This window comes from Triticum urartu, chromosome 6 (genome assembly GCF_003073215.2).
Source record: "Triticum urartu cultivar G1812 chromosome 6, Tu2.1, whole genome shotgun sequence".
NCBI lineage: Eukaryota > Viridiplantae > Streptophyta > Magnoliopsida > Poales > Poaceae > Triticum > Triticum urartu.
The window spans coordinates 571,237,115-571,259,846 of NC_053027.1; the positions used below are offsets into that span (position 1 = coordinate 571,237,115).

General features: G+C 42.7%; 1 protein-coding gene and 1 pseudogene across 1 annotated transcript; both read left to right on the forward strand.

Annotated features, from left to right (window-relative positions):
• The first annotated feature begins 261 nt into the window (after positions 1–261).
• Positions 262–8,000, forward strand: LOC125515595 (annotated as a pseudogene).
• A 3,456-nt stretch (positions 8,001–11,456) lies between these two features.
• Positions 11,457–16,664, forward strand: LOC125515596 (wall-associated receptor kinase 2-like). Its single transcript, XM_048681094.1, has 4 exons — positions 11,457–12,499; positions 13,602–14,135; positions 14,911–15,063; positions 15,153–16,664. The coding sequence occupies exons 1-4, from the start codon at positions 11,572–11,574 to the stop codon at positions 16,391–16,393; spliced, it is 2,856 nt and encodes a 951-aa protein (XP_048537051.1). The 5' UTR covers positions 11,457–11,571; the 3' UTR covers positions 16,394–16,664.
• Positions 16,665–22,732: the final 6,068 nt, after the last annotated feature.

Sequence of the window (22,732 nt, forward strand, 5' to 3'; positions counted from 1 at the left end):
CAATTCAATCGGATTAAGAAAGAAATAACTTTCAACAAATCTAAGTCAAGAATTTTGAGACGGAGGTAATATGTAGTACATGATTGAACACATGATAAGTCCCTTGATTAACAAGCGTAATGACTACTGTCATATTGTTAAAAGGGATTGCCCAAAACGTGAACCCCAGTAATTATCTCTTTTGCTTTTAGTTGGAATCCCAGTTATATTACTTAGCGTAATTCGATATTTATGAGTAGGTATTTTTCATGTACGTTTCCTTTTATCCTTCACCCGCGAACCTCACTCATCGCCTCTGTCTCGTTCCCTTTTCGCCGTGTTCGGCCGCCATGGATTCGATCTGCCGTCGAAGCCCACGGGTTCGAGGCCAGCGCCGCCGCCGCAGCCGCGAAGCATGGCGCCCCTCCTCGCCGCCAGCCGCCTCTGCTTTTCCTGGGCGGCCCCGCCGTAGGGCCGCAGCGCGGGCGAGGGTGGCGTGCGGCTCGTAGCGAGGAAGAGAGGAAGGGGGCGTGCGACCGCCGTGCTGGGGCCGCGCCTCCTCCCCGGCGGCGACGCCTAGGATCTCCGAGGTTCGACCTCTCCTCTCCTCTGCACCACCTTCTTCCCCTCCGGCGGCCTGGCGTGCATATATTGATATTAACAATTGTTAATCCTGCCATCGGTGTGAAGCCTAGCATCTAGTGATGAGTCCCACTGTCAATTAATTAAACAAGTACGCGATGCGATCTTGGGTGCTGAACGGGAGCACATGCCACTCGCTAGTCCCAACAAGCATCTACGCAGATCTATAGGTAGGTTAAATTTTGTGTTAGCATGTACTAGTACAATTGCTCGTTGAAGATTGCATTGGCATGTGCCTTCGTAGTAGATCGACAAATAGTGAAACTTCAGGCCTGACGAATCTTGATTAAGAATACTAGAACATGTGGAACGATCGAGGTCGCTAAGTAAACTTCCATTATCTATCTATATAAGCAGGACATAGGGGCTTGAAATCTGCATCTCAGATCCATCCACACACAAATGATCAGAGGAGAAGAAAGATGCTGGAACGGTACTGATGGTGGCCACTGAGGTGAGGATTGGCAAATCCGTGCTGAATGAGTGCTTGGGTACGCCAAATTCGCCATCATGTATTTGGTAGCTGGATTTTCTCACCCAACAAACATAATACAGGAGGATGTGAGGATTGGAAAACCCTAAAAATATTATATGTGGGCACATAAAAGTAAAAACATAGTAGAAATAAAAAAATTCATACAAATATTAGAAGGCAAGTGCGAACCTGTTAGCAAATATTATCTGACATAAATCAGAATCCATGAAATGGGGCCGGTCAATTCAGATTCTTGCAAGTTTGAGTACAAGCCAGAGATATGGAACTCCTAACTTTTGTAAAACTAATATGTTTCAGAATTGTTATGATTTCATCCAATCCAGTATGTAGGTTTTTTTTAGGACATTGGCGTAGTCTTCAGGATGATTCTTTGAACATCAATTCTCGTGAAGACTTGTTGCCTCACATACAAATAACTACATTTTATTAATCATGCAGTTTATGATAAAATTTAGTACTTTTGTTATCTCTTTTGATTTTGAGTTGGAATCCCAGTTATATTACTTAGCATAACTTGATATTTTGTACTTTTTCATGTATATACATTTTTTTATTCTCCACCCACGAACATCACTCATCGCCTCTGTCTCGTTCCCTCTTCGCCGTGTGGCGCCATGGATTCGATCTGCCGTCGGAGCCCACGGGTTCGAGGCTGCCGCCGCCGCCACCTGGCCTTCGCCGCGAAGCGTGGTGCCCCTCCTCTGCCAGCCGCCTCTGCTTTTTCCTGGGCGGTGCCTCCGAAGGCCCCGCCATAGGGGAGCAGCGCGGGCGAAGGTGGCGTGTGGCTCGAAGCAAGGAAGGGAGGGAGGGGGCCGTGGCCGTGGCTGCTCCGACCGGCGTGCTGGGGCCGCGCTTCCTCCCTGGCGAGCGATGCCTAGGATCTGCGAGGTTCGACCTCTCCTCTCCTCTCCTCTCCACCACCTTCTTCCCCTCAGTGGCGCTGGGGTGCTCTGCACATTGAAGTTAACAATTAGCAATTATTAATCCTGTCATCGATGTGAAGCCTAGCTAGTGACCAGTCCCACTGTCAATCAATTAAATAAATTAGTACGCGATGCGATCTTGGGTGCTGAACTAGAGCACATGGCGCACGCTAGTCCCAACAACCCATAACGTGTGTGCAGATTGATAAGTAGGTTCAAACTTGCGTTAGCATCCCCACTTGATCCTTGAACATCGCGTTAGCATGTGCATATGTAATAGATCAATAAAGAGTCAACATGAGGCCTGGCGAATCTTGATTAAGAATGGAAGTTTTGAAACGATTGAGGTCGCTAAGTAAACTTCCATTATGTATCTACTAAGCAGGACATAGGAGCCTGGAACCTTGCATCTCAGATCCATCCACCAGCAAACACTCACGGGAGAGGGAGAGGGAGGAACCTCGATCGCTGACGATGGAGGCGACCGCGTTGAGCATCGGCAAGTCCGTGCTGAGCGGGGCCCTTGGCCTCGCCAAGTCCGCCGTTGCGGAGGTGGCCCTGCAGCTGGGAGTACAGCGCGACAAGGCCTTCGTCACGGACGAGCTGGAGATGATGCAGTCTTTCTTGATGGTGGCGCATGAGAGCAAGGCGAGCACAACAAGGTGGTCAGGACCTGGGTGAAGCAGGTCCACGACGTCGCCTATGACGTCGAGGATTCGCTCCAGGATTTTGTTGTTCGTGTGGACAAACTGTCTTGGTGGCGCATCCCTCACATGCTTCTCGATCGTCGCCATGTTGCCAAGCAGATGAAGGAGCTGAGGACCAAGGTCGTGGACGTGAGCCAGAGAAACTTGCGCTACGGCCTCATCAAGGGGTCTAGCTCCACTCAGCCTGCTGCTGATGCTGCCCCTACTGCTGCTGATGCTGCTATGTTTGGCGTTGATGAAGCAAGGCAAGCTGCGAAGCAACACCAATCAAGATCGGATCTTGCCCGGCTGATCAGCACAGAGGGTGATGACCAAATTGGAGTCATTGGTGTATGGGGAACAAGTGGCAGTGTTGGGCATAGCTCCATCATCTCGGAGGCCTATGAGAATCCAAATATCAAACTTAGTTTTCCATGCTGAGCGTGGGTCAGGGTGGAGCGGCCTTTCCATCCAAACGAATTTGTCCAGAGTATAATGGAACAGTTTCGAGCAACTGCCATAGGTGTGGTTGATTTTCCATTGGAACTAGAGGCGGAGAAGGCGAGGCATGAGTTTGCTCATGAGTACAGTCGATATGTCAACAAGAAGAGGTATCTGATCGTTCTTACCGGATTATCCACCATTGAAGAATGGCATCGAATCAAAACTTGTTTGCTGGAAAACAAATTGGGGAGCCGCATCGTAGTATCCACAGAGCATGTTGAAGTTGCAAGCTTATGCCCAGGCCAGGAAAGTATTGTATCAGAGCTCAAGCAATTGTCTGCTGAACAAACCATCTATGCTTTCTACCGGCAGGTACTACTTAAGTTTTAAACGCAAGTTTACGATTTTCAATAGGACCACCCAAAATATGAACCATTATATCAGTTAGATGTAGTATATAGTGGCGAAGGGTAATCACTATGGAGCGTCTCGTGGGTAGGCTCAAATTAATTTGCGTGTTTGGACAAGGCGGGGAAGGGGGAATTCCTCATCTGTTCCATGCAGGAAAGAATAAGTCCCCTAGGTGTGGAACGAAACCAGCTCTCGAATTGGGAACTCCCTGGACTACCCTGATGGTCCTAACTGGATACATTCTCAGCCTCCCTGGATTCCTCATCGACCTGCTGATACAGATGTCCTCTGCCCAGGTCCGTGGACGAGGTAATGCCTGTTCAGTGGAGAGGCATTTAGTGGGCATGCAGTGTGCAGGGAGCTGCCCAGAAAATGGGTGTAAATATGGATATTTCATCTGACAAATAAATGTTATGTTGCAATGCTTTGATAAAAGTGTCAACGCAAAGGTTTTTTTTGCATTTGTTTGACAATCAATTGTCCATGCTGTTCATATCATGCTGAGGGCTAAGGTTTTCAATAACTTTATGTTCTCTTGTAGTAATAGTCAACTTTGATGTAATTCATGAATAATTTGGGCTCGTGTTCTTTTTCGCCTTTTAAACTTCTAGACTACTTACATTATTTCTGGCGAAGTTAGCTTGTATACATACCAGTCGAGCTTTATGTACTATTTCTGGATCGTTGTCACATTAATATTCCTGTATAGCAAGAGACACGCTTGAGCTGACCCATCAGTATTATTTTGACTATCCATCATTACATTTTTATCTAACTCTTGTTTGCTTTTGTTCAGAGTTCTCATGGCGTTACATATCCATCAAAGCCAGCATCGTCTAGCTCAAAGTTACCCAACATCGCTGAGAATGAGATACAAGAAGACCAATCCAATGCTGATGTTGATGGAAATATCACAGTGCAAAAGAGGTTCACACGCACCTACACAATGACAGGTGTTCTGGACGAATTTCAGCTTATTGGGCGAGAGAAAGAAAAATCTGATATAATTGAACTAATTGGAGAACAAGCTAGAACCCATCAATTTCAGGTGATAGTAGTATGGGGAATGGGTGGTCTTGGAAAAACCACTCTAATAAAAAATGTTTTCCAGAGCAAAGAGGTCAATGGCTTGTTTGAAAAATATGCTTTTGTCACGGTCTTGCGACCTTTCAAGCTTGAGGAGCTCCTTAGGAGCTTGGCATTGCAACTAGATGCAAGCAAGGGATCCATGGACTTTGTAGGTGACACCCAAAAAAACATTGCTTTGATGGGTGTTGCAGAGTTGATTGAAGTGTTGCAAAGACGTTCACAAGGAAAGCGTTGCTTGATTGTTCTCGATGACCTCTCATCTATGACAGAATGGGATAAAATATCGCCATGTTTACATGGAATGGAGAATCTGGTCATGGTGATCACCACAAGGCGAGAGGATATTGCTAAGCATTGTTGCAAAAAACCAGAGTGCATACGCTTGCTCACGGTCTTGAAGAAAAGGATGCAAGTAACCTATTCACAAGAAAGGTAATCAAATAATATATATATATATATATATTGTATTATTCACCTCATCGGTTAGCAAAATATATTATCCCTTTATCTCAGTTCAGTTTTTAGTTTTGAATGGTCATCTCAAATTAGTAAGCACATCACGACCAACCATCCTTGGAAGACATACTTCAAAGTGGGTTGCAAAAGCATAAGATTACGACACCATGACTCATGTTGTAGACTCATCGGTTACGAAAGATATAGTTTCAACTGTTTTATTAGCAATTGAATAAAAACCTGATTACATCACATATTACTCGGGTTAGGACAGGTATTCAAAACTAAAAATTCTCAGTAATGTAAACAATATTACATGAACTCGCCACTTTCCTTATCAAATTATACACAGTTTATGGTCCCTGTATTCAAAACTAAAAATTCTCAGGGATCTAATGCATGTCCATTTAGTATATATTGTACTGATCTCAATGTAAACTGTATGAACTGTACAAATATGATCTCAATGTGACAGAACAGATGACAACAAAGCTACCTGTCGCTCAAGCCTTAAAATGCATTTTCATCGTTACATAACCTATTGTGTACTTGCCACCCAAACTGGGGGGAGTCTAGCTAGCTATCAAGTAAACTAGGAAAAGTGGTTTGGATGCACCTACTTAATTAATTTACTAATTATATTTCCTACAATTGCAGGTATTTAAGAATGGTACTACTGATTTGGCTGAGCAATATCCTGCATTGGTCGAACCAGCAGAACTAATCCTAAAGAAGTGTGATGGACTTCCCCTGGCGATAGTCAGCATAGGTGGCTTCTTAGCTGATCAACCAACAAAAACTGCTGTAGAGTGGAGGAAACTGAATGAGCATATCAGTGTTGAGTTGGAGATGAATCCAAAATTGGAGGTCATAAAAACAGTCCTTATGAAAAGTTATGATGGCCTACCCTATTACCTCAAACCTTGTTTCCTGTACATGTCCATCTTTCCTGAAGACCGGAATGTTAGTCGGAGACGTTTAACTCATCGGTGGATCGCTGAAGGTTATGCGCGAGACAAAGCCACAGCAGATAAATACTTCATGGAACTCGTAGAGAGAAGCATGATATTACCAACTCAGCAATCGGTTTGCAGCATACAAAGATTCGATTCTTGCCAGCTACACGATCTGATTCGTGATATCAGCATTGCAGAGTCTTTGGAGGAAAATCTTGTTTTCAGGTTGGAGGAAGGCTGTAGCTTGAACACCCACGGCGCAATGCGTCACCTTGCCATAAGCAGCAACTGGGAGGGAGATGAGCGTGAGTTGGAGAGCACCCTGGAGTTGTCCCGTATACGGTCATTGACAGTGTTTGGTAAGTGGAAGCCATTTTACATTTCTGACAAGATGAGGTTTCTTCGGGTGCTGGACCTGGAAGGAACACAAGGGTTAAGAATTCATCACCTTGAGCACATTGGGGAGCTTCTTCATCTGAGATACCTTTCTCTACGCGGGTGTCACAAAATCTTGTACCTTCCAGATTCAGTGGGTAATCTGAGACAACTTGAGACACTAGACATCAAAGGGACGGGTATAGCTATGCTGCCCAGAACCACCATCAAGCTTAGTAAGCTATATTATCTACATGCTGGTAGAGGTTCAGGGGATAATGAGAGAAATTGTTTCTCAAAGTGTGAAGACATTTGTGAAATGCAACGTGATTTATGTGTAGGATGCTGCTCACTGGATCTTTCAGACATGCATGGATTTGGCAGGGGTGTGAGGCTTTCCATCTTACTTGCTGCTTAATGTACCCTAATATCATTAGGGGCATAGAGGATTCTGGTGTTATGGTGCCAAGAGGGACCAGGAAACTGAAGGCCCTGCGTACACTACGGTATGTTCACCTTGCTTGGGGAACTGCCATTATAAAAGAGATAAAAGGCCTCACTGGTCTGCAGAAGCTAGGAGTGGTCGGTATCAACAAGAAAAATGGTCCAGGTTTCTGTTCGTCCATTTCCAGTCTCAGCCATCTTGAATCATTGTCAGTGCGGTCAGGTGATGGCCTAAATGGCTGTTTGGATGGCATGTCCACAGCTCCAGAAAACCTGCAGAGCCTCAAACTATCCGGCAGCCTAGAAAAATTGCCGGAATGGATTAAGGGGCTCCAGAATCTCGTGAAGCTCAAGTTAGAACTGAGCAAGTTATCAGGGAACCTTGAAACCATGCAAGTCCTTGGGAACCTACCAAACCTATCCATTCTGCGTTTATGGGATGAATGGCTTAGGATCGATGTACTCCAGTTCCAGAGTGGCCTTTTCAGAAGGCTCACGGTGCTTGATCTTTTCTACTCAAGGATGGAAATTAAATTAGTGGAGTTTGAGGAAGAATCAATGCCCAATCTTGAGTTGCTGACCCTTAGCCTTGGAGATACCGAAATTGCCTTCTCTGGGCTAGAACTTCTCCAAAGCATCAAGGAAGTACGGCTTAGTGTTCATAGCTGCTTGTTTGGTACACCCAAATCATCAAAAAATGGGGGAAATGAAAAAATGGGGAAAACATTGTATGAATACATGAAAAGAGAAGAAGAGTGAAACAAACCCATGCAAGATAAAGTCAGGCAGGAGTTGCAGATGCAGCTTGATAGGAATAAGAACCGACCAGTCTTGAAGGTGCAATGAGCTCAAAAACTTGGGGCCTACTTCTGTCCTAAATATCCTTACTGAGTGGCCGCCATGCCAGGCCATTGAAAATCTATCATGTATCCACTCTCTTGTTTTTATCTTTTGCATTGATTGTTATATATTGTAATGATGGATTGAAATATAGCCGACACGAGTCTGCTAGAAGTGGTATTTCTTTTTCTGCTTTGGGCATCTCATTGAGTTTCTGAAGAATGAATAGCCGATGCAATATATGATGCTCCGTATCTTATGGTGATGTGTGCACCATCGGTGGGCTGCTTAATAATAAGGGTGTGGTGATATCTTGGGCAATTGTGAAAACTGCTTGGATTAGATGCATAAAATTCGTCAGTACTCTGTACTAGTATGTTGCATCATATGCTACGCTTGTAAGATGCTCTGTACTTTGTGATTATGGCATTTCTGCTTCGATATGGTGAAGAATGAATCGGCACCTGCTTCGGGGCGCTGTGTGTATGTATCATCGTACTTTGGTGACTGAATAAAGTTTTGGATTAGATGCAGAAACCTCGTCAGTATTTTATGTTGCAACCCTTTTCTTCTGCCCTTGGTGACCGTGTCAGTCCGCGGCTCTGTCCCTTTCATTTGTCAGCAGAATGGAATGAATGATGTAACCACATACAGCATAATCTACCTAGGCATCAACAGCTTACAGATGTCTCGAAGGGTCAGTCCATCTACGTAGTCAGACAGCTAAATTGTTTCACATAGCATGTACTTTTATTTATTGAGTCTAGTAATAGTTAATTCTATTGTTACGTACGTTTCATTGCTTTGTCTTTTTATTTCTTTTTCTAATTTCCTACTTTTATTCATATTTCTCAAATGGAAAACATTTTAATTAATTTTATTACAAAAATTCAGCACGCGACTAAGAAAATGTTCATCCATTGTAAAAATATTATTTGCGCAGTTTTTTGATAAACTTCATACCAATCAAGAAAATCTCCGTTACATTTCGAAAATATTCACACGTTTCAAATTGTATTCATGACATTTTAGAAAAGGTTCACTGGCTTTTCAAAAAATTCATGCAGCATGAAAAAAATATTTGCTCAATTGTTTTCAGATTTTAGTACCATTAAAAAGAATTTTGACATTTAAAAATGTTCAAATATTTAAATGTTGTTCGTGGCATTTCTAAAAATGAGCATCGAAATGTAAAATTTAGGTAACATAGTTTGAAGAAAACAATGTTCGTACCACTCCATAAATTATTCACGAAATTTAAAATGTTCACGCCTTATGTTCATGGAAATACAAAAAAATTTGTTCATCCAATTTTAAAAAAAGCTCTACGCATGTTTAAAAAAATGATCAACGTGTATTTAAAAATGTTTACTGTGTATGTAAAAAGATTTAAAGTATAATTTCGATGGGACAAGGGCGCTGTCACCACTATCCTAGAAGCTGCCGTCCTTGCCGTATTTTTACTGCCTGCTCCAACCCGCTTCTTATAGCAACTTCCGAGGAGACGGCGGTAAAGCTTCATTAAGATATGCGCGTGTTTCTTGTTGTGGCGTGGTTTCATGTACAGCTGCGTATATCCCTTAGGATATGCTTCAATATGCATGTGTCTCTTGTTATGTGTGCTCATATAGTTATTTTTATTAGTGTAAACTGAATCCATTGTTCACTTTGGTCACTGTATTTAGGAAGTGTCAACATAGGACTACCCCAAATCGGTTAGCGTTTAAGAAACACCACAATTCAGTTTCGCTTCAAAAACCATGGATGTTGTGCTATTTTTTGCAAAAAAAAAATCATTGGTCACTCACTTTGTTAAAATTGAGTGCAGTTATGACATGCATGACCTAGTTCGTCAGGGCCGCGTGTCATGCATGACCTAGTTCGTCTAATCCAGTTAAAATTGTGACCTCATAAGTTAGTTTATGTGGGTGTCATGGCTCTCTGAAAATTAAAAGATATTTAAATGTACAATACAACAGTGTGGTTTTATTATGATAGTATTCGAGGCTCTCTAGCTCTTCCTTCCATGTTTTTAGAAAGATTTCCATACCAAATTAATATTAGAAGTTTTAGCTGCTCGAAGCCAAACTTATTAAATTTGATCAATTTTTTAGAAAAAAAATTGTCAGCATCTACGCCAGCAAATTAGTTCGATTGGATTCATCACAATTTTGTACCATACAGATTTCAACTGTTGGATTCATCACACTAGAGCGACGACAAACAAATGTGGGCCTCTCGGTCCTGCTGATCCAAAATGTTTGCGTTGTGGTTTGCAATAAGTGTGTTTTTTAGTCTAAGAAGTTCTTGTTTTGCGAAAAAGATTTCTCAAGATTAATTATGGTTTTCTAAAACCTAAACCCCCAGTTATTATATCTCTTTTTACCATCAATATTCTTGTTCTTTCTTCCACGCAAAGGCGGCTAGGGCAAAGTTCTCTTTCCCTCCAAGCTCCACCGGCTAGCCCGTGGATTCTTCCCCCTCTGCATGTCGCTTTGGTAGCTGGTGGCAAAGAGGGGAATCTAGGTGCCTCGGCTCCGTTTAGTAGTTTAGGGTAGGGTTTTTAGTCCTCGTAGGGCGGCGCTCGAACAGATGGCAGCATTTCATCTTCGAGCTAGTCTTTTGGGTTTTGACCCTCCTCGATGAACTTTTATAATAGATCCGGGTATTTCAGAAAAAAATCTCTCTTTTTGTTTTTGAGTTGAAACCCTAGTTGTTAGTGTAATTAAAATTTTAGTTCTTTTTCATGTACATCTTCTTATCCTCCACCCGCGAACATCACTCATCATCTCTCTCCGGTTCCCTTTTCACTGCCGCCGTTGCCTGGACCCAGCCGCAAAGCGTGGTGCCCCTCCTCGCTGCCTGGTGCGTCATGAGTCTAGAAAAACTTAATGGAATTTGAAAATAAGTTCAGGAGTTTGAGAAAAGTTGATGAATATGAAAAATGTTTGCAAATTAGAAAAAAGTTTATGAATTTGAAAGTATTTCAGGAGTTCAGAAATATACAAATTTGAAAAAAAATCACAAATAAAAAAAGTTTGCGAACCCGAAGATAAGGAGCAGGGGCGGCCCTAGGTCCATTGGGCTCGAGCTAACCAAACCATATACTTCATCGTTGAAAAGCCCAGCCCTCTCTTTGGGCCTGCACTCACTCACTAGGGTACAAGTCTAGGCACAAACCAAGTAACATCGCAGTAGTAGTGGTACCTGGTACGTGAAGGGCACGCTCGCATGTCTACGTCTTTCCGGTGGACGTACGTGTGGAAAATCTGTAGGAATTTTTGTGACTAGACCCGTCAATTGTCACGTACTCTGCCCGTCAAGGTGGCCCGGTGATTAATTGGATGGTTCTCAGCAGTTCCCTGCACTGCACGGCCACAAGCATAACCGTATCCTTCTCCTTGGCCACAAAATCAGACGTACCTTGACCGTATAAAATTTGCAAGGCGTAGTGTTGCCAAAACGGCTACCATCATATTAGCTGGCCAAGCTGCGCTCCGCATGCAGCGATAAGGTGACGACCGCGCAGGCGGGTCATGCACGTCGCAAGTACTGGTGGTAACTTCCGCAAAAAATTAAAAGAATTTCCCCCGTAATTTTTTTAAAAGAAATTAAAAATACTGGTGGTAACGGACCAGGCGATGACCGTAATATCCGATGGGGCACCCTGCTTTTAATACGCGATCGATGCGTACTGAGGCAGCATACATACACTCTCAATAGTATCGCTGTATATATCCATCTATCTAGCTATTATTGATGCTATTGCCACCATAACACGAAACCAACCACCAACACCTAGACCAAACTTGCCCGCCGTCGGAGCCACGATGAGCGCCGTGTGCTTTTTCTTGGCGTGCCTGGCGGCAGCTCTGCAGCCAACGTCGGCCACCGAGGCTGGAAGCAGTGGGATCTTGCATATCCCTTCCGCCGCCGACCTGGCTCGGGCTCGCTGCCCTTCCAGATGCGGTGGTGTTGCCATTCACTACCCATTTGGGGTAGGGCCGGGCTGCTTCCGGCAAGGCTTCGAGCTCACCTGCAACAGCACCGCTGGTCATAAGAGGCTCTTTCTGGCCAACACTACCACTGAGGTCCTTGAGTTAGATCCCGGACAAAGTCAACTTCGAGTCTCTCCTATCCACTTCAACGTCACCCTCAAACCAGGTACGAACGACACCTATAACATGTCATGGGAGGCCCCTGTTAAAGGTGTTATGGCCTCTGAAGATACAGGCTTGTTCATTGTTGGTTGCGGTGTGGGTGTCTACTTGTTCGGCCATGATACCACCGATCCCATCGGTACTTGCATGAGTATTTGCCTAGACGACAAAGAGGCCATGAAGGAGGCAAATGCAAACCACTATGGCTATGTTGGGATGGGTTCTTGTTCCATTTATTTGCAGAAAGACGTGCCAGCATTAGGGTTCACAGTTAACCGTCTCAAAGGCGTCTCAGCACTATCAGGTCAAGGTCGTGGGCTCTCTAATACTATCAAAGTTTTCCTGGCGGGAGATTACAGTTTTCATGTTGCCGACATCTATTCAAGTCGGGTAGACAATAGAAACATTGATGCGGCATTTCTTGGAATGGCCATCACGGATCAACCAAGATGTGAAAGTGCTAAGAAGAAAAGGTCAAGCTATGCTTGTGGCGATAACAGCGATTGCAGGGATGTGCAATCTGGAGGCTACTCCTGTCAGTGCCGCCCTGGCACAAACGACCACAATCCGTACCTTATGGATGGTTGTCAACTACCAGGTCAGCAATCTACTCTTTAATCGGGAATATAAAAATATTGACCTGCCATGTCATCAATATTGGTCTCATATATGCATCATTGAATATTATGGTAATTTTTGCACCAAGATTGTATTTTTTCCTCTCCTTTTCTATGCCCGTCATCATTTTTTATAGAAAAAACATTTTTTTTTAATATAACTAGTTCTACGTACAACAAAGCAAGCACTAATTCTTTCTTGCCCAAGACTCAAAATTGCCAATCATAGAAGTTTGAAAATTAGGACACGCCTTTTCTTCAGAATCTTTTGATACATTTGGATGTACTAATGTTATTGATTTTATTGTTTACTAGTGCCACATGGGGTAAGTTAATTCTCAGTTCTCATATTGTCTCTACTAATGGAGAATTCTTGACAAGGTGTTAATAAGACTTATGTTATTTCGCAAAAAAAACACTGATGTTATTTTTGGTACTCCCTACGTCTCAGTGCATAAGGAATGCTTGTAGTTCTAGGTCATCAATTTTACTAGCTAAATGTGTATTATCTATCCAGTGATATACTTTTGATGACATAAAACCAGGTGCATGCCCTATGCACCGAGATGGATGTGGGGTAGTATCCACCCAATTAATGGGATTGGTTTCCCAGTTAAGACAGTGGAGTCGCTCGTTTCTTTAGGCTGGTCATAGCGGGAGTAACTTAGCTAGTAACATAGCGTATTTAGAGACAAGTTTGCTTATTCACGTGACATGTAGTTAACAAGGAAATAGGTGTTTGGAGTAACATAATATGCTACTGTAACATATCGCAACCCAAAGAAAAATGAGTTTACAATCTACTAAAATGCAATCATCTATAATACTATTTCTATGTTACTTTGCACTATGAAGTAGTAACTTAGACTAGTGTCATATGCATGACACTAGTATAAGTTACTCCCCACTATGACTAGCCTTATAATGTTCTAGCTAGCAATTAAACTTGGTATTATTAAGTAATGATTTAATAAGTTGTACCTCTAGTCTAGATAGGATGACCATTAATTCACACAATCTTAATGTAACTTCTCCTGTGGTAGTCTCCCAGTGTGACTTTTTCCTCTGTCACTATACTTGCAGCGCATTACAATCCCAGTCATAAAGGAGGTTGCACCCAATTTTGCGGGAACACAAGCATTCCCTTCCCTTTTGGGCTTGAAAATGGTTGCTATGCTGCTGAAAAGTTTCGACTTAACTGTACATCAGAAAACATCACAATTCTTGATCAATGGGGCAAATACATTGTGGCAAACATTTCAGTGAATGAAGGATATCTTAGTGTTAGAGAAACACAAAACAACTCAAAGTACGGAGAAGAAGAGCTCACGGTGCTATTTGAAGCAGACGAGGGGGGCTGGGAAGTAGGACTCATGCCTGCTGAAGGTTTTTATTTATCTGAAGATTACGGTATGAAGATGTGGTGGTCTATCGAAAATTTAACTTGTCCAGTTGCTATGAGGAAGCAAAGAAGTGCTATGTACGCATGCCGCAGTGTCAATAGTAGATGCATTCCTGTCACCCGCGGCCGCAAGAATGGGACGATGCAGCTCGGCTATCGTTGCCAGTGCTCTCAAGGTTTTGACGGAAATCCATACATACCAAATGGCTGCCAAGGTAAACACACTACAACTGCCAGTACAAATTGTCCTCCAACTGCAGGGATGATTTTCCATGTACATGAAATGATTGACCGAAACATTGCAATGATAGATCTAGCAGGATTCATGTGATGCAATTTTTCGGTCATCTTGATCCAAAGAATTTATTTCCTTTTTTAGTGGATTTAGGCTAAACATGTTATTCAAGTCATACAACTCACTAACATGCCCCATTTTAGTTATGTGCATCATATGTTGTAGAGACTAGGAGGGCGATCATTTTATTACTTAAAAATGGTACATTAGGGTACATTATGCTAAATGGCCCTAGCCACGCATTGGTACTAGATTTTAGCTAATTCATGACAATGAAAACATAGGGATTGATCCTTGTTTGAGCTCACACTGAATATCACCATCATGTATACGATTAATCATATACACCATTTCTTTGGTATTTTAAATGTGCGCATACAAACTTCCAGAACTTTAGTGACATTTGCATATTCATAAACATGTAAACTCACCTCATGGAAATAATATATTATTAACATATATGGAATCAAACATATTTGTATAATGTTACATTTCTATATAGCTTGGTTGCTTACTAACATGTGCTTAGAAACAATAATGTTCAATGGTGTATTTTGGAGATCACATTGTTGTATAGAGGTAGTTTTGATGTCTCTAGGATGAGTTCTAGGCCAAGGGTAACCTACCTATGGTTCCACCATTTCTTCCACATATTTTTAGGCATCATATGTTGCTCAGATACCTACCATTTGCAGATGTCAATGAGTGTTTGTTGATGCATATTTGCAATGGCCCTTGCCTAAATTATCCTGGAGGCTATAGCTGCAATGAGTGCACCCATGGAAAAGAGTTTGATCCAATAGAACTAAAATGTGTCATGTCAACAAAGAGACGCAATCTTCTCTTAGGTAAATCATACCGAATTTACCCACCTCGGTACAAATTGCAACTTGCAAAGTGAGATTTTTTTTCATAACAACTACTATTGGATGTATAGGTATCGCTATTGGAATTAGTTGTGGACTTGGTGCCATAATTCTCGTGCTAGGTGCAACAGTACTCATCAGCAAGTGGAAGAGAGGCATGCAAAAGAGAATTCGAAGGACATACTTCAAGAAAAATCAAGGCCTACTCTTGGAACAACTAATATTAGATGAAAGTGCCACAGATAAAACAAAGATATTCTCCTTGGAGGAATTAGATAAAGCAACCAACAACTTTGATGCCAGACGTATTCTTGGCCGTGGAGGACATGGGACAGTTTACAAAGGGATTTTATCCGATCAACGTGTAGTGGCCATAAAAAAGTCTAAGCTGGTGGAGCAAACTGAGATTGACCAGTTTATCAACGAGGTTGCCATCCTGTCACAAATCATTCATCGGAATGTGGTCAAGCTTTTTGGTTGTTGTCTCGAAACAGAAGTGCCTTTGCTAGTTTATGAGTTCATATCCAATGGCACACTATATGATCTTCTTCACACTGATGTAAGTGTTAAATGCCTACTTTTATGGGGTGATCGCCTTAGGATTGCTGTAGAAGCTGCAGGTGCTCTTGCTTATCTCCACTCAGCTGCTGCGATACCAATTTTCCATAGAGATGTCAAATCTTCCAATGTACTCCTAGATGGCAACTTTACTACCAAGGTTTCTGACTTTGGTGCTTCGAGGTCTTTATCACTTGATCAGACACATGTAGTGACAATTGTACAAGGAACTTTTGGTTACTTAGACCCTGAGTACTACCACACCGGGGAGCTAAGTGAGAAGAGTGATGTTTATAGCTTTGGAATTATACTGGTGGAGCTTCTGATGAGAAAGAAGCCAATTTTTATTAATGAACAAGGTATGAAACAAAGCTTGGCCCATTACTTTGTGGAAGGCCTTCAGCAGGGAGTTCTCATGGAAATCATGGATCCCCAAGTTGCAGAAGAAGCAAACCAGAATGAAATTGATGACATTGCCTCAGTTGCGGAAGCATGCTTGAAAACCAAAGGAAAAGAAAGACCTACCATGAAAGAGGTAGAAATGAAGTTGCAACTCCTAAAAACTAGAAGATTAAGGAGTCAACTTCCTCCCATAAATGATGGAGAGATCGAGTCATTTGGGTGCCTAAATGGCGCTAGCTCTCATGCACAGAGCAACAGCATTGTCAGTAATGTTGGCTTAACACCTACATGCAGCTCCGGAAAGTACAGTCTGGAGCAAGAGTTTTTAAACTCGGCCAGCTTTCCACGCTAGCAAAGCACACAGTGGGATGATCATCTGCTTACTAAGCTTCTGAGGTGCATGTCAGGTACCCTACACGTGCTTATATAGAAAAACTATGTAATGTACGTAGTTCCTTTTAGTAGGAGTATACCATGTAAACTCCTGAATTGTATTTGCAGCTTATCTTATGTGTGTAATTTCTTTAGACGACAACTCGTTGCAATTAAGCTACGGTGGTGAATAAAGGTATTTCACGGTGTTTTTGTTTTGAACAAGAAAACTGATGTACACATTTCTCGCATATTTTTATGTTTTGGGGAAAAATAATATGCATTTTTTATCTGCGAAATGTTTTCCCTTCCCCATCCGAGCTGCCGCGCGTGGTGGCCTGAGCCGCAAAGGGTGATGCTTCTCGTTGTCGCCAGCCGATAGAGTGCTCTGCTGGGCAGGCCGGAGACAGGTTGGGGAGCCCAGCCGTCGAGCAGCAGCAGCCCCTCGCCCCTGGCCGTTGGAAACAGTATAGCATATAGTAATATGTTTTCTTTACTGTATTATTGCTCTTAACTAAATGAACTCACAAGAAAACAAAGATGAGTCATTAATTCTTTTTTGTGTACTTTTCTTTGGGGGTTTTTAGGCTAAATAGTAGGCCAACCAGCTGCATTTTCCAAAAAATATAATCAAAGGAAGCTATGTACAAAAATGAAAAGACTGACTAGCTTTTTCTAGATTAAAAAAACTGAGTAGCTAATAATACAAGGCTGACTGCTCCCCAAGAATGCACTCCCTCTGTCCAGAAATGTGACGTCTCTGTGGGGTACATCTTTATAGATTGGATGGGCAAAATGGGAGGGGGCTCAGCCCCAAGCCTGAAAAAGGAGGAGGGGTCACTTGTAATTGGGGATGGGGTGCCATGAGATGACGACTATTTTACTTTCTCCATCTGAAAATAAGCGACAAAAAAGTATGTTATATTAGTATTTACAGGTTTTTTAGCTATTCATTTGTTCAGACTGCTATTGAGTGTCTATGTCCATGTAACTCAGCCCCGGGCCTAGAAGTGTGCAACCTACGCATAAGGCACAGGTTTCCTAGGTCACAGGGCCCCAAAACGCTAAGGCCATGTGTACGTCTTGAGCACTAATTGAGGAGTGCTCGCTCGGAAGTCTCTCCAAGAGTCACTTTGGATGGGGCCACTGCCATGGATCACACTCTGGTCGCTCTTTTCGTATTTTATTTTTTAATTTTTCACACACATTTTCGCCTTTTTAGAATAAGCAGGGCATTCGGTTGGACTATTTGCTTAGAACAAGGCTAAATGACAGGGCATCAACACGTGCTTGGATGTTGTACTGTGAACACTGTTAAATTATGATTCAAATTCTAGTACCGTATTAGATTAGACGAAGAACATACGGTGTGGGTCTTTGCGTTGGTACCGACGCGTACGAGTAAAATTTGTTTACTTGTCCTCCAAAGACTTTTATGTATTGCTCTCATATATACCCCATGTAGTCGCACCTAAGACGGCCTGTCGTCTCGTGTTTGTAATACTCCTCCTTATAATGATTGCACCTTCGTGCGTCCGTGGTTTTCTCCCGCAAAGGTTTTCACGTAAAAATTTATGTCTCTCGTATCTCATTGTTTTTCGTTTTATCTAATAAGTGGTATACAAAGCCGAGTTTACTTATACGAGATTGAGTTTGAGAGGATTAGGTTCCGCGCCGTCGCCGCGTCGTGCAATCCGCCGAGTCCGACAGGGACGGCTCATCATCCGTGTGCAGATCAGTTCTGAGACTGATTTCCTCTTCGCCGAGATCGAGACAAATCCCGCTGCACCGAGCTGTGTTCTATGATTTATTCTGGCCGCCTCTACTCCCAACTCTCAAGGCAACAGAAGCAAAATCGCAGCATCACACGTCAAATCCACCGAGCCGTGGTTGCTGCACGTACAGGCTTCAAGTCCTGAGACTACCTGATCATTAGTACTACTACTAGTACTTCTCACGTGGAGGTCAAAGGTTATCTGCTAGTTCGGACTTTTTTTGTTCTCTGTCCGTTGCTACGTCCACCAACTACTATCTCTGTTTTGTTTGCTCCGCATATTAATTCTGTTAAAAATTATTCTACTTCGACTTGTACTACTTTGTGCACAGTTTATCGACTCATGGCATCCATGAAGTACGATCTTCCGCTGCTGGACCGTGACACAAGGTTTATCTTATGGCAAGTCAAGATGCGTGCGTTGTTGGCACAGTCTGACTATGATGAAGCACTAGATAGTTTTGGAAAAAACAGAATTCAGGACTAGACTAATGAGGAGAAAAGAATTGATTGTAAGGCTTTGTCACAAATTCAACTCCATTTGCATAATAATATTTTGCAGGAAGTTTTGAGCGAGAAAACTGCCGCCGCTCTATGGTTAAAGCTGGAAGGGATTTGCATGACTAAAGATCTCACCAGCAAGATGCATCTGAAGCAAAAAATATTCCTGCACAGGGTACCCGAGGGAGGTAACGTTTTGAATTATATTTCAGAATTTAAAGAGATCATATCTGATGTAGCTGCAATGGAGGTTAAGTATGAAGAGGAAGATACTGCTTTAATGTTACTTTGTTCACTGCCAAGTTCTTATACCAATTTTAGAGACACCATATTATACAGTCGTGATACTCTCACACTGAATGAAGTTTATGAAGCTTTGAACTCTAAGGAGAAGATGAAATTAATGGTGCCTCATGATGGTTCGAGTTCATCCCAAGCGAGGGATTATCTGTTCGTGGCAGGACAAAGGAGAAGAACTCACATAACGAAAACAGAGGCAAAAGTAAGAACGTCCATAGGGGCCGGTCGCAATCCAGAGACAAGAAATATTGCAGATATTGCAAGAGAGACGGGCATGACATCTCAGAGTGTTTCAAGTTGCGGAACAAGGAAAAGAGGAAAGGTAACAAACAAGGTGAAAATTCTGCTAACGTTGCTCGTGATGATAGTTCCGATGATGCTCTTGTCGTTATTGCCGGATGTGCTAAGACCAATGATGAGTGGGTACTTGATACTGCATGTACTGTTCATATGTGCCCGCGTAGAGATTGGTTTAATACTTTTGATTCCACTACTGCTGCTGGTTCCGTTTTGGGTTTTGATAATTCACCATGCAAGATTGAAGGCATAGGTTCTATTCGAATCAAGATGTTTGATGGCATAATCAGAACTTTGACAAATATTCGATATATTCCGAAGATAAAGAGAAATCTTATTTCTATGAGTGCCCTTGATGCAAAGGGATACAAGTATTCGGGTGGAGATAGTGTTTTGAAAGTCACCAAAGGTTCCCTTATTGTGATGAAAGGTGATTTGAGTTCGACCAATGGTCTTTATTACCTTCGAGGTTCTACCGTTTCAGGTAGTGCTACTCCAGTTATTTCAAAGAATTCTGATTATGATGCTGCTAACCTTTGTCATATGCGTCTTGGACATATGAGTGAACTTGGTTTAGCAGAGTTAAATAAGATAGGTCTTCTTGATGGATATGAACCTGGTAAATTGAAATTTTGTGAGCATTGTATCTTCGACAAGCACAAGAGGGTGAAGTTCAATACTTCGACCCATACAACTGAAGGTATTCTTGATTATGTGCATTCTGATTTATGGGGACCATCTCGCAAGAAGTCACTAGGTGGTGCAAGTTACATGTTGATTATTGTTGATGATTATTCAGAAAAGTTTGGCCTTATTTCTTGAAGCATAAATATGAAGCATTCTCATCATTTAAGGAGTGGAAGATTATGATTGAAAGACAAACTGAAAAGAAGGTAAAGATACTTCACATTGATAATGGTATGGAATTCTGTTCTAAGCAATTTAAGAATTATAGCAAGTCTGAAGGCATTGTCAGACATTACACCGTTCCTTATACTCCTCAACAAAATGGTGTTGCTGAGTGTATGAATAGGACCATTATTTTCAGAGCCCGTTGCATGTTGTCCAATGCAGGTTTGCATAAGCGTTTTTGGGCTGAGGCCGCTTCCACTACTTGTTATCTCATTAACCGTTCACCATCTATTGCTCTTAATAAGAAAAGTCCAATTGAGGTATGATAACCCACAAGTATAGGGGATCAATTGTAGCCTCTTTTGATAAGTAAGAGTGTCGAACCCAACGAGGAGCTAAAGGTAGAACAAATATTCCCTCAAGTTCTATCGACCACCGATACAACTCTACGCACGCTTGACGTTCGCTTTACCTAGAACAAGTATGAAACTAGAAGTACTTTGTGAAAGAACATGCGGCGCCCCCATGTTTGGTTTTGGTAATTGATGACAATCTCTATGGACTAATGGTTGCCTTGAGTTATATTTGAAGGCTTTGTCCATAGGCTTTTCTTGGAGTACATGTGTTGGTTTCAAGGAGAGTTTGTGTCGACCAAGGTGCTATTCAAGGAATTACCTAAAGATTGGTCTTGTGAGAGGTCGATCAAGACTAAGTTAAAGAGTGAATCAAGTTGATCAACCCACAAAGCGTAGAAGATGTACCGAGAGGGATCAAGTGATCCCATGGTATGGTAAGCATTGTCAATTACGCTTTGTGTACTAACCCATGGTCTTTGTGAGGGTTCTTTGTGGGGTTAGGTTGCGGAAGAGTAGCTCACCCATAGTAGAGTATGGGGGAGCAAATCAACTAGTCTTCATCGAGTCAACACAAATCAAGAAAGGTTGTGCGGTGCAAGTTCAGTGGAGCATCACGAAGAGATCAAATGCTTGAAGCTTGCCGTCCTTGTGGTGACAATGGACTTGTGAAGATGTGCGGAAGAAAGGCTCACCCATAGTGGAGTATGGGGGAGCAATCAACTAGTCTTCATCGAGCCAACACAATCAAGAAAGGTGGTCCAACTTGAGGAAGTCAAGATCGTCATCATCTAGCTCAAGTGGACCATGTGCAAGGCAAAGGTTTGCCCTTGATAGGTTTTCTATTTTACCGGTCTCATGATGGTAGTTGGGAGACCGGGTTATAGGATCGATTGCCGTACTATCAAGGGGGGCTCTCGATGAGTAGCTTGATCGTATCGTTCGTAGAGAGCTCAAACCATTGCATCCTTTCATCATCTTTCTTGGTTCTTGTTTGGTTCTCTTTGTGAGTCTTAGAGCTTATGGTCATCTTGATGACAAGCTTGAGTTCATCCAAAATGAAGTTCGCATGCATCTTCTATGATGTTTTCGATGTTGGAGGTTTTGCCGGTTCTTCTCGGTTGGAGGTTTTTGCCGGTTCTTCTCGGTTTTGATGCTACTCGTCGTCTTGTTTTCAACAAGCTTGAGTTTGCTCAATTCGGAGCTCATATGCAGAAGTTATGGCAGTTCTGATTTTCTTGAGTGTGGTTTTTGTCAGGGTCCCAGCGGTAATACCATGGTACCCAGCGGTAGTACCGCTGAGTCACAAGCGGCAGTACCGCTCCGCAGCGGTAGTACCGGCGGTGACTCCGCAGCAGTACTACCGCTGGCTTACCAGGTCCCTACCGCGTCGATTCGAGTGGTCTTTTTCTGTGTCGGATTGTGCGGTACCTCGCTGCGGCAGTAGTGCGGCAGTACCGCTCCTTAGCGGCAGTACCGCCCTTCCTCCGCGGTAGTACCGCCCGGTTCCCTCTTTCCCTTTACCCTTCGTTCTGTGTGGCAGTACCGCCGAAGGGTGCGGTAGTACCGCCGAACCCAGCGGTAGTACCGCTGTCTCCTACGGTACTACTGTTGGAAATGTGCCCTAGAGGCAATAATAAAAGCATTATTATTATATTTCCTTGTTCATGATAATTGTCTTTATTCATGCTATAATTGTGTTATCCGGAAATCGTAATACATGTGTGAATAACAGACACCAACATGTCCCTAGTAAGCCTCTAGTTGACTAGCTCGTTGATCAACAGATAGTCATGGTTTCCTGGCTATGGACATTGGATGTCATTGATAACGAGATCACATCATTAGGAGAATGATGTGATGGACAAGACCCAATCCTAAACATAGCATAAAGATCGTATAGTTCGTTTGCTAGAGTTCTTCCAATGTCAAGTATCTTTTCCTTAGACCATGAGATCGTGTAACTCCTGGATACCGTAGGAGTGCTTTGGGTATACCAAAAGTCACAACGTAACTGGGTGACTATAAAGGTATACTACGGGTATCTCTGAAAGTGTCTGTTGGGTTGACACGGATCAAGACTGGGATTTGTCACTCCGTATGACGGAGAGGTATCACTAGGCCCACTCGGTAATGCATCATCATAATGAGCTCAAAGTGAACAAGTGTCTGGTCACAGGATCATGCATTACGGTACGAGTAAAGTGACTTGCCGGTAACGAGATTGAACGAGGTATTGGGA

Excerpts from the sequence above, each read along its gene's own strand:
- LOC125515596 (XM_048681094.1), top strand. The coding sequence starts at position 11,572 with ATGAGCGCCGTGTGCTTTTTCTTGGCGTGCCTGGCGGCAGCTCTGCAG. Across the intron at positions 12,500-13,601 it reads GGATGGTTGTCAACTACCAG|CGCATTACAATCCCAGTCAT; the intron begins GTCAGCAATCTA and ends CTATACTTGCAG. Across the intron at positions 14,136-14,910 it reads CATACCAAATGGCTGCCAAG|ATGTCAATGAGTGTTTGTTG; the intron begins GTAAACACACTA and ends TACCATTTGCAG.